At 32.1% G+C, this 15957-nt stretch overlaps 1 protein-coding gene and 1 long non-coding RNA gene across 12 annotated transcripts in view; one reads left to right on the top strand and one right to left on the bottom strand.

Moving 5' to 3' along the window:
• The window catches only part of LOC309642428, a 577545-nt gene that overhangs the window by 18965 nt on the left and 542623 nt on the right, over positions 1 to 15957 (bottom strand). The window lies entirely within an intron of this gene.
• The window catches only part of PCDH15 (protocadherin related 15), a 735694-nt gene that overhangs the window by 708008 nt on the left and 11729 nt on the right, over positions 1 to 15957 (top strand). For 4 of the 11 annotated variants that reach the window (XM_082423608.1, XM_082423607.1, XM_082423605.1 and 1 more), the window contains 2 exons: positions 634 to 786; positions 4556 to 7729. In XM_082423608.1, the coding sequence (XP_082279734.1) occupies positions 634 to 786; positions 4556 to 6005 (1603 nt within the window). In that variant the 3' untranslated portion in view covers positions 6006 to 7729. Of the gene's footprint in view, positions 1 to 633; positions 787 to 4555; positions 7730 to 7774; positions 7841 to 10413; positions 10433 to 12100; positions 12140 to 15957 lie in introns of those variants that run through there. The other 7 variants (XM_082423610.1, XM_082423604.1, XM_082423603.1 and 4 more) reach the window with 4 other exon arrangements.

Raw genomic sequence — 15957 nt, 5'->3', positions numbered from 1 at the left:
GCCCTTATAGCCTCCACCCTTTGGGATCTTGATTTTGAGGCAAGAATTAACAATCAGGATCCAAGAAAGTCAAAAAAGAGCAGCTTACCTCCAATGCAAGAATCACAGGCATTCCTAGGAATTCAAAGGAAATAAAAGCTAACCAAATCTCCCTCCTAAATGTGTACATCTACACAGCCCCTGTAAACTAATGTCAAAAATGTTTTAAATCATTTTTAAATAACTTTTCTTTAAATAGATGGAAGACTAATAATAAAGGAAAATTATCTATCTTCTATATGCCTCACATTATGAAAGAGATCCATTAAACAACTACCAATTATCAATCACATTTTTTATAAATATTTTGCCTTCTCCCTTTAATATTATCATTTAACTTAATTTGCAAATTTTTCTACTGAATTCTACCCGTTTTTCAAGGAGTAAATATTTTAAAGAACTAAGGAGAAGGGGTTATACATAAAAGATACTCTGTGGGGATGCCTTTGTAATTTTATCAGTTAATAAGTTCAAATATTTCTGTAAAAATGTTTGAGTTCCCCTGATAACTGGACTTTATTATTGAAAGGTAGCCTATTGATAAGTATATGACTTCTAAAATGAGTTTTACAAAACCTCCTTACTTTACCAAAGACGCCAAGCTGAGTGCACCAAGACAGCCCGAATCCAATCCGCCCTACCTGCAGCGAAACCCGCAGCGCCTGCCCCTGCACCAGTGGCCATGCCCCCGCCACCTCCGCTGCCTCCGGGGGCGCATCTCTATGAAGAACTGGGGGACAGCACGATGTAAGTAGACCTTTCAGGGGCTTTTAGAAGTGGGTTTTGATGGATGCTGTGTGGTGAGTATTTAATTTCAACTTGATGTGGAAATACCTTTTACGGCCTGCTTTATTACATTATTTTAAACAGAAAATTGTTAAGATGAGAACCTAAGAAAAGTTAATTGAAAAGTAATAACCAAAAAACAAACAAAAGATCATTAAAAAAAACTGAGTAACAGTAAAGAAGTATTCAATTTGAGGAGACATTTGCAGATGAACACGTTGAGTATCATATTTAATTTCTAAACCTTCAGAATCAGGCATTTTCCCCCAAATTAAAAATTAATTCTGAAGATATATTTTCTCATAAAAAATGAGGAAAATAAAGCACAATCATAAAATAGTAATTTCTGATTTGGTATCAAAAGCCAACTCCTATTTGGTAAGAAAAAAACAATTCTGTGGTCTAAAATAATAGACTTTTCTAAGATACTACTTTAAGATGTTATAAAATAGAATAATTAAAATCTGAATGAAAATAAAGAATTAATATTAAATATCTAACCACTTAGGAATATTCTTTTCATTATATTCCTCTCTAATGAGACTGCTGTCTTGTTATATATAACTTAATATTTATAACTCTTGTATATACTCTCGTATATAACTTAATATTTCTCTTGCACTATTTGGAATCTCTAAGCAATATTAAATCATCATTTTTGAAAGTCTTTTAAATTATTGCTAAAAGACTTCATAGCTTTATAGTTTCTATAATGATGCTACCCTCAAACCCTTATTTCTTTTGGAGATGTTTAACTTGTCTATATTTTTAAAAATTTCAAAAGTAACTATCAACATGAAATGCAGAACAACCAAGGATATTATACAATTTTGAATATGATTAAATTAAATCCAGGAAAATTTTATTAACTGGAATTTGGTGGAATTGAGGGACTAAGACACATTCTACTGTGTTACATTTGTAGTATTTACTAGTAGGAATAAAGCAAGCCTCTAAAATTATGAAATGTATCTTTTAATGGGAAAACTGTTTTTAAACATATATATCATATTATAGCTGTATTAATACTATTATACAAGGTTATATTGAAAATAGTTTTTAAAATGTTAAAACTGATTTTAATATATATTTTAATGCTAAAATTGAATTTAAAAGAACTTAATGCCTGGCATGCTACTTCTAGAGTAATAATATAATACAGGATTCATGCTTTAAATATTTTTTTTCATTTTTTTATAAGTTGAAAATGATGGTCTCTTTTTGAATTACTGGTGAATGTAGGAATTGAGCCAATAAGATTTGATTCTCTTTGATTGTGTTAACCACATTTAGCAAAACATGTTTGAACTAAAAAAAGATTTATGTGGAAAGTAGAATGTGTTTTATTTGAAATTAGTGAGGGATATATATTATTATATGTATACTATGACATCATCTGGAATCATATATTTGATGGTGATAATTTTCAAATAGCAACACTTAGGGATTATTTTTATTTGGAAAATTGTGGTAGATAGTAGAGGATTTTGTAATTCTAATATGTATTTATTGAAGTGTCAAGCTCTACACATTTAATTATCTGACAAATGTTTAAATTATCTATTCAAAAACTTTTTCAAGGATTCTAAGCATAAATTACTAGAAAATAAGCTATCTCGAAATGAATTATTATCAAATATTTTCTTTAAAAAATCAAGTCATTTTGAAAAAACAAAAAAGCCTTCACAAAATAATTAACAACTTCATGTAGATTCAACAATTACTCTGTAAGAGTCATCATAGTACTTCTATATTCCTTCCAAACAATACTTATGTCTTCTTTATAAATCAATATGGAGTAACTTTTCACTTAGGACATAGAAGCAATTCTTAGAATCTCATTTAAAATTTCTGTTTTAGAATTGAAGTCATCCACGTTTAATAGAGGTGAATTTTACCTATGTATAGGAGATAGATAGCTAGGTGTAATTTTATGTGATAAGACAAAATAAATTCCGTATGATTTTATCTAAAGCATTATTAAAATTATTCATATGAATAAATACAAAGAAAATATAAGATACATGCATTTTCTTTTTTTGATATGAATATTAAGTGTTTAAAGCAAGTTCCTGTTAATATTTTCATAATCATCTCAATTTAACTATAGTTAAAACTTCTTTTTTTCTATCACATGTTTTCTCTTTCTCTCCTGTGGATACATAGGCATAAGTAAGTAAATAATATCATTCTAATACAAGGGTATTAGAAAAAAAAGATGCAATAGAATAGATTAACTGCTGTTTTAGACTATATACAGTAATCTTCATCTTTTACTGTACATTTACTTTTAAAAAGAAAGTTATCTTCTATACCTCATTCCCTCTTGATATCTTGAAATTGCATGAGTTTAAACAAGTGTTCCCACTGATAGTATTTGTGCCTAGCAAAAGGAGTTTCAAAATTCTCCTTATTTTTTAATTTGTTAAAAATATTTATGGATATCTTTCCATCAAAAATGATGTGGTATCATTGTATAGACAGTTCTTTCCAAGAAAAAGAAAACCAAGAACAGATCTACACAGAAACAACTGCTATATAATGTCAACCCTGATTTTTAAAAACTACTTTTTAAGGTTTTAAAAGTGATTGCTGTTTATTTAATCCAAGTTGTCTCCACTTTTGAATTATTCAGGAGGTCCTGACCACCTGTAAGAATTCTCTCTTCCAGTTTGTATTTTTGCCAAATGCCACAATAACAACTTTGGCTTTATATATCATTTTATTGTCTCACCTCTCATCCTAATTTTTATTAGGATGTGGCTTTGTGTCAATGTGGCTTTTAATTTTTTTTCAAAAAATTTCCCTTTTATTTCATTTCTACTATGTTGGTAAATATTAAATAATGAAAATAAATCTGTTACTCTGAGCTTGAGAGCAAAGTCTAATGACAGACTGTTTAAAACCACAAGTCCCCAGTCTTTCTGGGGAGAGGGTCCCAATGCTTTCATTAGAGACACTTATTTGTGCCCTTTGACTTATCCAATTTTATCTCTGACACACAGCCACTATGACTCAGTGACCATGTCTGAGCAAATCTTTCAGTGATATAAAAACTATGTTATATTAGTATATCTTTTCATTAAAGTGAGTCTTGACTAAAATTTGATCCATATCATGTTCAAAAGAAACACCAGAAGCCCCTCTTCTTATTTGTAATATTTATAGTGTTTTTAAACTATTAAGCATAAAATTGAGGGGCTCTTTCTGTATCCTCTTGCAAGCTTTATCTCAAATAGGAGAGTACTTTTAGCTCCAGGACATAATTACTAAAATGAGAGATAATGGACAGGTACTGAATCAGATACAGCTAAGGATCCTTTCCTCAAAACAGTCAGCTCTGAGCATCCTTAAACAAGGCAAAGGGTATGAAACCACTAGCCAACATGCTGGTCTGCAATTTGGAGAACAGTGATTTATACGCGAGAGAACTGTTATGTGTGGTCATGGAAGCTTCACATGGAAACTAAAAAAAGAAAAAAAAAATCAGTGTGCAGATTGACACATTTTTTAAAAAATGAAAATTTCTCATGCTGCTCACAGCTCTCTAGCTTTTCCTGCCCTGCCTTTTTGAGAACAGAAACATCAAAGTAATGGCTTGCTTCAGTAGATTAGTGTTATTTGGCCTTTTATATTTTGAAGTAGTAATGAGAACCATAAAAACATCTTTCTCATAAAAGCTATGTCACAACCTGTTTCCTTACATTTCATTATCTTCTTTTCTTTCAAGTCTTTTCCTTCTCTACCATTTCCAACAAAGCAGGGAAAATAAATCAGTCTCAGAAGACAGGAAACATCAGCACTTTTCTTCCAATACTGTTGAGGCTCACAAGCAGACTCATGTAGATGGATCTGTTAAGAACAGCTGGCCCAAGTCTGCAAGAGAATTCACACTGATGTCTGATGACGACGACTTAAATACCCACAGTACCATTTACAAGGAATATACAGATCAAAGACCAACAAATTCGGACTTTTTACTAAGAACAGATTTTGTAGAGCCATTTTTACCCAAAATGCAAGCCAAGAATGAGTTTCTGAGGGGCCCAAGAGAAAAGATTCAGAGGATGTGGAATCGGCCAATCTGCTTACCTAGGAGACCAATGTGGGAACTTCCCAATAGGTCAGAAACCATAGCTCTAAAGCAAAGGCAAAGCAACAGGCAGGAAGCTGAAAATGAAAGTACTGGAACCAATCCAAACAAAAGAGGTAACAATAGACCCTTGCTTACAGCTGAAGGCACAAATGTAACAGAAAAAGAGGAAATAAGGCAAAGTGAATCATTGATTATACAAGGAACAGAACAGTTGCAATCTCTGTCTTCAGACTCTTCACTTTCCTCTCCTTGGTCTCACTCCTCATTCTCCACTTTGCCAACCGTTTCAAGACCTGTGGAACTCAAATCAGAACCTAATGTTGTTGTTTCTCCTGCTGTCTGTTCCTTGGAACTTTCTCCGTCAATGCCTTGCATTTTAAGTTCTGCACTCCTTAGCAGAGAGGCATCCACTTGTATGATGACTTTTGAAACCAAAAGGGACATTTTCGAAAACCTTCCCCATCCACTAAAAATCTCTCCTCCTCCTCCTCCTCCTCCTCCTCCTCCTCCTCCTCCTCCTCCTCCTGTGCCTCTTATCCTTACTCCTTTTGCTCTTTCCAGTCTTCCTCCTTCCCCTCCTTCTATTCTTCCTCCTCCTCCACTTCTTCCACTATCTGGTCCCCCTCCTCCTTCCTCTACTTCTCCTCCACCTTCGCTTTCCTCTCTTCCTCCACCATCTCCTCCTCTTCCTTCTTCACTGCCTCCTTCGACTTCAGTTCCATCCACGAAGTGTGTGTTTACACCAGCTATTAAACACACTGTCAATGTGACACCAGCCAAGGAAATGAAGTCCACTGTGATACAGCTGTCAACATCAACAACAGTGTGTAATGCAAATCCTCAAAGGGAACCAAAAGGCATCCTCAAGCATATAAAAAACTTAGCAGAACTTGAAAAGTCAGTAGCTAACATGTACAGTCAAATAGAAAAAAATAATCCACAAGCACACCTCTTAAAACTTCAAATGAGTTGCCCTTCAGAGACAACAAATATGGAAATGACATCTGAACAAAACCAGGAGAATTTGCACAATATTGTTGAGGGAATTGAAAAACAAACTCACAGTCATTCTACTTCACTGTAATGTTGCTTTTCTGGTTTTAAATGGACAACTCTTTTGTTGACCATAAGCTTCAAGTGGAGGCAAATTTGAACATTAAAGAAGATTCCATTCTTTTACTTGAAACTCAATGCAATGCTGGTTTTTCCTCATTTTTAATTTAAAAGATTATTAATCTCACCATTACTAACTCATATTATAGATTTACCTTAATTTTCTTAACTACGAAGTAGTATTATTTGTCTACATTTATTTAAAAAGTAAGTAATTTCAATCTATTTTTCAATGGGCATATATGGGCATGAAAGTTAGATATCCAACTTAAACCAATGTTTGTTTATCATGTTAAGTTTTACATTTACTTTTTGATCATAGTTTTATATGAGTGTTCCAGGAAAACTGCAGACTGTTACAAGTAAGCTAAAAAATGATATCATATGTTCTGTTATTTCCTTGAAGCCTATGTATTTGGTAAGAAGAAATACTACCAAAGTAAAATGTTATGTATCTAGAAATGTAGGAGATGACAGACATTATGGTATTCCAAAATAAATCTCAGGTGCTATAAGATGTAGACATCTGTTTTCTTATAAGAACACCCTTTACTCTGGCTTGCTTTTATCTTCCTAGTATGCTTATACATTTGATAAATCTTTTACTTTTTTCAATTGCTGTCTTATTCTATTTATTTCTCATTGTGCTTTCTCTTCCCTTCTTTATAATGGAAATAAATCTTGAGTTGCTGACTTCTGTAAGACATTTCATTGTTCCCACAAATGTTTAAAGTGCTCTTTAGTTTTGCTTGTTCACATTATTATATCATCTCCTTAATTATAATTTTATCATAAGATTCTCCTTCAAAAATATTTATCTCCAGTTTAATAAATAAATTCTCATCTGTTTCAGCAAAAGAAGGTTAAGTAAATGCCTACAAAGTTTTATCTAGTGTGAATTCAGTTATTATTTCATTGTTGAAAATTATATCCATTAAGTTTATCGATAGTATAAAACGTGCTTATGTATTAAAATTTAGAAAAATGCATTATCAGTTTTATTCCTAGTTACTTTTAATTGCTATGGATAAATCATCCAAATTTAGCCTATAGCATGTAAATGAAATATAAAAATTTCAAATAGAAATCAAGTGGAATATATCTGGTGAACTGTCACCAGTTTTATATATGTCTTTCCTCTTTGGTTTAGGCAAAGAAAATAAAAAATTATACTCTAGGTAGAAATTTCGGTAGTTGTAGTTGTTCTTACATCTTAGAGCTAAACTTGTTAAATTCTTAAAGGCATCAGCTAAGCTAAGTACCATCTTTCTGTCCTAATGAAAGCTACACTGGACCATCAAGTAATTACTTTGTTTTTTCCATCTCACACATGGAATAAATTTTGTTTACTGGAAATCCCCACTTTGAATACAAGTGTAATTGTTTATTATACTCTTCAGCTTTAATATTTTAGAAGATATAAGTCTGCACAGAGAAAAACACAATTCCAAAATATAGGGAAAGTCTTGCTTGATAATTGCCATTGTAAGTATATTAATATAGATTCAGAGCCCTACAATGAATGCATCATTTCATTGGTTTTGTTTGACTCATATTATGTGACATTTTTTCAAGAATTTGATCTGGCATCCCCAATTAACAATATCAAATAAAAAACGTAAAGTTAATTATTTTCATTAGTTCCTCTACTTCAGATTCTTTTCATCCAAATCAAGAGTAATTTTTTTTCCTGGGGTTCTTGAACATGAATTTTTTCTCTCTTTCACTGAAAAACTTCAGTTGGAGTTTTTGTTGGCAGCTGGTCATATGCATGAGAACTTGTGCTATTTGGCGGACTCTGACAAGGTATTATTGACAACTGTGTAAGCCTTTAATGTGCAAGTGTGCGCGTGTGTGTGTGTGTGTTTATGCTATTTTGTATCAACCTCTTGGAAATGTTAAAGAAATGTCTTGATAATTCCTTAGAATTCTTTGATAATGAAATCTCTAAATAATTACCAAAGAAATATAAGAAATCCAAATAACAATTTTATGTAAGTATGTATAGCCTTATTAAATTGTTACTTTGTCCTTTTTTATAGCATTTTTATAATTTAAAAAATTTATTAGTATCTTTTTTTGACTGGGAACTCTTTTTTCTTTTTTTTTTTTTAAACATCTTTATTGGAGTATAATTGCTTTACAATGGTGTGTTAGTTTCTGCTTTATAACAAAGTGAATCAACTATACGTATACATATATCCCCATACCCCCTCCCTCTTGCATCTTACACTTTTCAAATGAAACGTCCATTGCCATGTTTTATATTTAATCTAGTGTTTTACTGACACATTATATTTAGAGATTCCCTTCATCATAAAAGTCAATTGGAACATCTTCTACATGTGACCTAAAAATATTCTTTGAGTATACAAGCCAAAATATTATTTCTCTCCACAGCTCTTAAGCCCCCATAACCTGACAACCAACCTCTAAAAACAGAATGCCCTTTTTTCATTCTGCATTTATTATGATCCAGTTAGTGCACAAGAAATTATTAGGTACCTTATTAAAAGACATAAACAGGTTACCATACATTATCCTTATTGTTAAAAGTAAACAGTAATACATACAAATGGTGTAAAATGAAAAATTAATACACATTGGATATAAACTACATAACAAGACGCATCAATATCACATGAATGGTTTTATAAGGATCAGTAGGAAGTCATGTTAATTGAAAGCAGACAGATAACTACACATATTGATTCTGTTGTTTACTTTTTCTGAGTTACTTTTTGCCTTTGAGCTAAGACAAACAATACAAATAACTAAATAAAAGGCAACAAAAAGGTTCAAAAAGTATAGTTCAACAAAAAGTATAGTTCATCTATTGATATTTTTTAGTTCCTACGTTATGGAAAATATTGCTAATGAAAAGAAGCAATTTAAATATTCTAGAAAATAAAGTATAGGTTTTATTGGATATTTTATATTACATATGTGACTCAGTAGTCATTATTAAAACCTAAATATGAGCTCTCAACTCTATATATCTCTAAAAGATACAAATTGAGTAAAAGCTGAAAATGTCTAAACTTCTAAATGCTTTAGGATTATCATTCCCCTATTGGCAGAACCATATAATATAAGCACCCTGCAACACCCCCAGTGGATGCCTGAAACCTCGGATAGTACCAAACCCTGTATATACTTTTCTGTCCTATACTAATGGGTGGGTAGTGTATACAGCATGGATATACTGGAAAAAGGGCCTACTCATATCCTGGGAGGGACAGAGAAGGACGGTGTGAGGTTTCATAATGCTACTCAGATTGGAGTGCAATTTAAAACTTACAAACTTTATATTTCCAGAACTTTCCATTTAATGTTTTTGGACCATGGTTGACTGCAGGTAGCAGATAGAGATACCACAGATAAGGGAGGACTATTGTAATAAATTGCTGATAGCAATATATGCGTATAAGCACTATATTACCATTATTACCAACGATTTCAATCAGCAATGCCTTAACCACTTAAGATGCATTCAAATAAGCAGACTTATTTTTTAAAGTCCTTGAAATATTTTAAATAAATTTTCTACAGATTGTTTTGCTGAACTTTAGAAAGTCTTCATAATAAATCTTCATTGCAATTGTTTATTAATTTCATATAGCATAGTCAACAGCACCAGTTTTATATTTTAGGTCAAGTGTTTAATGAATAATAAATGAAAAATCTTCATAATTAATGACATTCAACATTGAAAAGATCCCATGCTTTTTTCCCTCTCAAGTATAGTCAACTGTTTCACTTACTTGTCCATTTAACTTTATAATCTTTAGGTAATATTGAATGTTTGGCTATTATATCTCTAAAAACTCTTTTACTTCATGTTTAATAATGTAATTGACCTTTAAAGGCTAGTCAATATTTTGCATTTATTATTTTTAGAATAATTTGACACAAAAAAGTCTTACAAACATTTGGAAGAATATGTTCTAGTCATGGAGATTTTTTTTTTGTCCTGTACCAATATGTTTTTCATGTATGAAGCATATCTTTTCCCCAAATGAGTATCTTACATGTATCAAGACTTGTTTAGGACAGACATGATGTAGAATATTTTTAATACAACTGATCATAACAAAGTATGTTATTATACACCATTGAGATAAAATAGATTGTGAATGGTTTGGTGTTCATATGGAATGAGGGTCTGGAGTGATAATTATTTTTAATAATGCAGGCATGAAACCTTGATTCTCCTGTCTTGATACTGCCACAAAATATATTTCTCACTGAGACAACATTTTAGAAAAATTTACCTTCTCAGTTTTTCTCTGATTTTCTTAAATTACCCTTATCTATAATTCTATTTAATCTGAAAATCCAAGATGTTTAATACTGATTTCTTCGTTTCTGCCTTGCAGGAGAGGTTATACATCAGAGGTAAGGGCTTTATGGTGTTATGTTACATTATAAGCTTATTAGGACAATATTTATGTTATAGGCAGGACTGATTTACATTCTTTCAAAATGAGGGTATTTTCATTTATTTTAACAAAACTTATAAGTATGCTTTGCTATTCATTTTCTTGTATATTTGTTGCTTCTTTGTTTTGGGGTTTTATGTCTATTATTCAATGGGTGAACAAAGATCAACTGCCGAACTTTTCAAAGATAAATTTATTTTTTCCTGAATTATTATCTCTCAATATTGTGACATTCCCCCAAATTTATTTTTCTAAGGCTATAAATCTAATCTAGAAACTGTTTCTAATTTAGATACTTTTTTTTTTTAATCAGTCCAAGGCTCATTCCTACCATGTTTGAGCTTGAGCTTTTGAAGAGTTAAAAACAAGTCAGACTATTAGAAAGCTGTGGCTTTTCTTTGTGTTAATTTGACTCTCAGTCTACAGAGAAGATACTGGGCATTCTGGCCAATGGTATTTGGTGAATAATACTGTAAGTGGTGCTATCAATGAATCACTGAGAAGTTAGTATAGTTTGGCATACAGCTCTTCAGTTAAGAGAATGAAATAAGCATATGACCTAATTGGCTAACAGTTTAGAATTCATACGACCTAGGTTTTCTGTAAATCAAAATAAATGCATTTAAGAAAAACTGATTTTCAGGAATAATTATAACGGCTAACAGATTGAATCAGAATATCTCTAATTCCAACTTCCTACCCCTTTAAGTGAATACCTTAACTGCACTAACTCATTAACATCTGTATCATGGAAAATCTATCCCTTCAGTCAAATAGTTGTTCTATTGGCCATTTCAAACAGTTGGTTCATTGGTAGGATTATCTCCCTGAACTTCTCTGCCCGCTTTCCCAATGCTTACTTTAAGATTTATGTTGTATAACTATTCCCCTCAAAAGTTGAGAAGCCAAAATTTGAATTGTGTATCTTGTTTTCATCTGGTTAAAGTATAAATTATCATGAAGCAGATCAATAGAGACTGTGTTTTTTTGAAAAATATGGGTGAAATGGGGGGCAGTGGGAAATGATCTCTGCAAAAACTGAGGAAGGACAATTTCTTTAATCACAAAAGAATTTCTGAAAACGTGCTTAATGCTTGAGTTCAAGCAATCCACATTTTGGTAAAAAGAAAAATGGGGAGCATGTCTTAAATATAATGATGAATATATTACAACCATATCATTATTTTGTGTGCCCTACCCTTCTTCCTCATGAACCTGATTATATATAATATGACTGGGGAGAAAAAAAGAGGGGCAATTTAAAACAAGGTTAATTTGCTAAAAAGAATTGTGTGATACTTAAAGTGCTTCAGAACCATAAATGACTCTTTGTACTATGAAGCTTAAACCAAAAAATCATTTATAGATTTTTATTTATTAAGGTTATTAGCTTTGATGTTAATTAAAACAATGATGAAATTAAAGCACATTAATTAATTATGGTCTAACATTAATAGTCAAAATATTATTTAATGCTGTTAGTAGCTATCACATGAATAATAAATCATAACCCAAGGTAACCAGTTTTAAGCTGTGGCCTTTTTTTCTCTCTTTTCAATGATAATCTACTTTTTCCACCTGAATTATTTTCTAAACCTTTTTCTATTTTACTTTCCTTTGGCAGCAACAACAACTGCTGAGGCCTTCTCTCCTTAAACCAGAGGTATCAATTTTTTTTCTTTTCAACCTTCACTGAGTCTTGACAATACTTTATGTGACTTCGAGGCCCATCTAACATGTGGACAGAGTGGGTGGCTGCCAGTATGGCATAATTTTACAAGGAAGAGAAGAGGTGTTTTTAAATTAAAACAACTAAGCAAATAAATAAGCAAGCAAATCACCTCTCTGCTGTTTTCTGGTGACTGAAATTCCAAATTTTTAGCTTCATTCTCTGGGAGTTAGATAAATAAGACCTTTGTTCCTATTAAAAACAAGCAGTCATTAAATGAAGCGAGTCATGAACCTGATCTGTCAGTTATCTTAGTGAATCTAGATTCATCAGAACTGTTCTTGAGATCAGATTTAGGTTAGGCAAAGTCTGAAGAAAGAACGCTGACATCTGTGCTGAAATCACAAAGGTAGAAATTAGGTTGTGATAAACAGACTTTAATCATTGAAATGTGATTCAAAATACTGCCTTTGGGCACATGTCTGTTTTAAGATGCCTATGACATGTTCTTCTGCAAAAAGAAAAAAGATATTTGGAGTTATATAATAAATGCATATCATTTTTATTTATTTATTTATTATTCGTATATACTTCCTAAATAAAAAGCATATATATTAAAGTTAATTTTAAATATCTCCTTACTTTGGAAAATTTAGTATTTTATAAGCTCCACTTTAAAAAATTATTCCTTTATTCCTATTTCTCAACAATAGAATCTTAACTTTGCTAAAGACAGGCATTTTGTGGTTAGAATTTACTCCCCAAAATTGAGAGGTTGAGTGACAGGAATATTCAACTTTTATACATTTTATCAAAAATTTCCATGGAGACTTCTCCATAAACTGTTGAATCTGATAACTCAGAGTTAAAATCCAAATGCCAGTTACTGGATGCAAGGCCTTAGTCAAGCTATGTATCCTCCTAAGCATCAATTTCATCTTTTATAGAATGTTGGCAGTAATATTTAATATATAAGCTCCTAGCTCAGCAGCTGGGACATAGTGGGAAGAAATTCAGTAAATGGTAGTTATTTTTCTTGTTTTGTTTGCATCAGTATAAACTTTTATACTTTGGTCAATAAGATACTAGGTTAATTCTATGTGTGTGTGGTCAGCAAAAATTAATTTTTAAAATAACATTAAGCATTTGATCTGCCCATAAAAGCACCTTTGGCATCAGGGACTGTGTGGAACAGCAAAAAAGGCCACTATTCCACTATGTTTTCGGGCTGACTTAAGGAGCTTCATGGTCACCAAGTCCTTCCTCCATTGTCTTTTTTTCTGGGTGGTAGAAGTATCCAAGACTGACCCTTCAGAGTATTCCCTTCTGCTAGCTCCTATCTCTCCCTACAGACTATAGAGTGACAGATTAAATCTATGATTGAGTTTCCTGGGTTCTTCCCCAGTTGCTCTATCCTTCTATTGTATTTTTTAAAGTCATTTGATGCCAGATATATATTGTAGCTAGCAAGAGCTGAGTTTCATTTACTGTTCAGAGAAAAAGAAAAAGTACATGTCTGTAAAGAAAATTGATTATTTTAAAATCTGAAATCCACTCAGTCGCATTATGTTTCCATAAATATTTTTCATTATTGCTAAAAGTTATTAGACTTCAACTTCAAAACCTTTGGTTTTTTTTAAAATTGTTGTAAGAACACAACTTGAGATCTTCTTAAATTTTTAAGTTCGCAATACAGTATTGTTAGCTATAAGCAGAATGCTGCACAGCAATCTCTAAACTTTTTCATCTTGCTTAATTGAAACTTTAGACCTGTTACATAGCAACGCCACATTTCCCCCTCTCCCCATCCTCTGGCAACCATCATTTTACTTTCTGCTTCTCTGAGATTGACTATTTTAGATAACACATGTAAGTGAAGTCACGCAGCATTTGCCCTTCTGTGACTGGCTTATTTCACTTAGCACAGTGTTCTCAAGGTTCATCCATGTGGTAGCATATGGCAAGAGTTTTTTCTTTTTTTTTTTTTTAAGGCTGAATAATACTCCGTTATGTACCAATTTTCTTTATACATTCTTCCATTGATGGACATTTAGGTTTCAACTGAAATCATTTGGCAGTCTTTGCTCAGTCTCCCTATGTATTAGATAAAACATGCATTGGTCAAGTAGTTAAGTCTTACTTCTGAGACCTATTTGCTTCATTTAAACCAGTATAATTACGTTGTGTTTTGGATGCCTCAAAAGTCTAAGCCTACCAATATGAAATGTGTATTTTTTTAAGTATTTAATTTGAATAAGTCAAATTTAGACTTTAACTTTGTCCCAATTTCTTATTGGTCTGAATTGGCTTCCTACAATAAACCTTTTCCTACAATGAACATTTTTATTGGAAATAAAACTGCAGACATAAAATCATATAGTGCAGCAAAATGAATTTTTACAGCGTGCTCATGCCCTACTAGCTCTCCAGAAGCCCCTCCATGTTAACACTCAGATATTATTTCTCCTTTCCCTAACCACTCACCTAGCTTCTTTTTTCCCAAGATAAGTATTTAATACATATATTTAATTTCAGCTTTATCGAGGTATAAGTTACAAATTAAATTGTAAGATATTTCAAGTGTCCATTGTGGTGATTTGACATATGTATACACTGTGAAAAGACTAACACATCCATCCTCACATATTTATCTTTTTTTTAATTTTTATTTTTTTGGTGAGAATATTTAAGTTGTACCCTTTTAGCAAATTTCAGTCATACAGTACAGTGTTACCAACTGTAGTCACCATGTTTTATATTAGACGCTCAGACCTTGTTCATCTTATAGCTGAAAATTTGGACACTTTCACTAACCTCTCCCTATTTCCTGCACTCAGCAACCACTTTTCTACTCTGTTTCTATGAGTCTGGCTTTTAATTTGTTTTTTTATTTTCAGATTCCACATATAAGTAATACCATACAGTATTTGTATCTCTCTGTCTGGCTTGTTTCACTTAGCATAATGCCCTCAAGGTTCATTTCATGTTGTCATCACAAATGGCATGAGTTCCTTCTAAATAGAGCCGTTTATTGCTCAGTAGCAGCAATATTGTAGCCAATGAGGTTTTTCCAAAGTGTGATTACTGCTAATTGAAAACTTTTTACCTGGTTTCTAACACCTAGATTGGCTTGTCTGTTTTTGAAGTTTATATAAATAGGATAATATAGAATCATGTTTCATTTTGTACCTGACTTCCTTTGCTCATCATTCTGTTGGGGAGATTCATCTCTGCTGTGTGATGTAGTAGTGTGCTTATCTCATGGACTTTTGCATCAGTTTCAGTTTTAGGCTGTTATAGATGATGTATTTTGGTGAACAATTTTACATATATATGTTGGGCACATAGACTGAACTAAATTGAATTTCTGTGAAAAGAGATGCATATATTTGACTTTGGTATTATTCCCAAACATTTCCCAAATGGTTTTGCTAATTTATAATCCCTCCAGAAGTATATGAGAGCTCCATGTCCCTGACACAACATGGTATTGCTGATCTATTTATCTATCTATCTATCTATCTATCTATTCACTTTTAGTTAATCTTGTGGGTAAACTGAATCCTTTTTAACATCAAAACTGGATTCTTTTGCAATTAATTCACAAAGTATTTGTAACCGCAAATTCATCAGAGAGTACATTTAGTAGACGAATTGCAAACTTATAAAAATCTAGGGAAGTGATGTAAATGAACAGAGTTTATTCAATGTAAAAAAAAAAAAAGAGCAGATGGGGCATCCTATTGTGACTGGGGGTGTAGATGTAAAGAATAATGTGGTTGAGAATACAGCAGTAACCAGGAGAAAACAAG

This window comes from Balaenoptera physalus, assembly GCF_965194825.1.
Source record: "Balaenoptera physalus genome assembly, chromosome: 14".
Classification (NCBI taxonomy): Eukaryota; Metazoa; Chordata; class Mammalia; order Artiodactyla; family Balaenopteridae; genus Balaenoptera; species Balaenoptera physalus.
The sequence above is the reverse complement of the archived record's forward strand: the minus strand, read 5'-3'. Positions and strand labels throughout refer to the sequence as shown.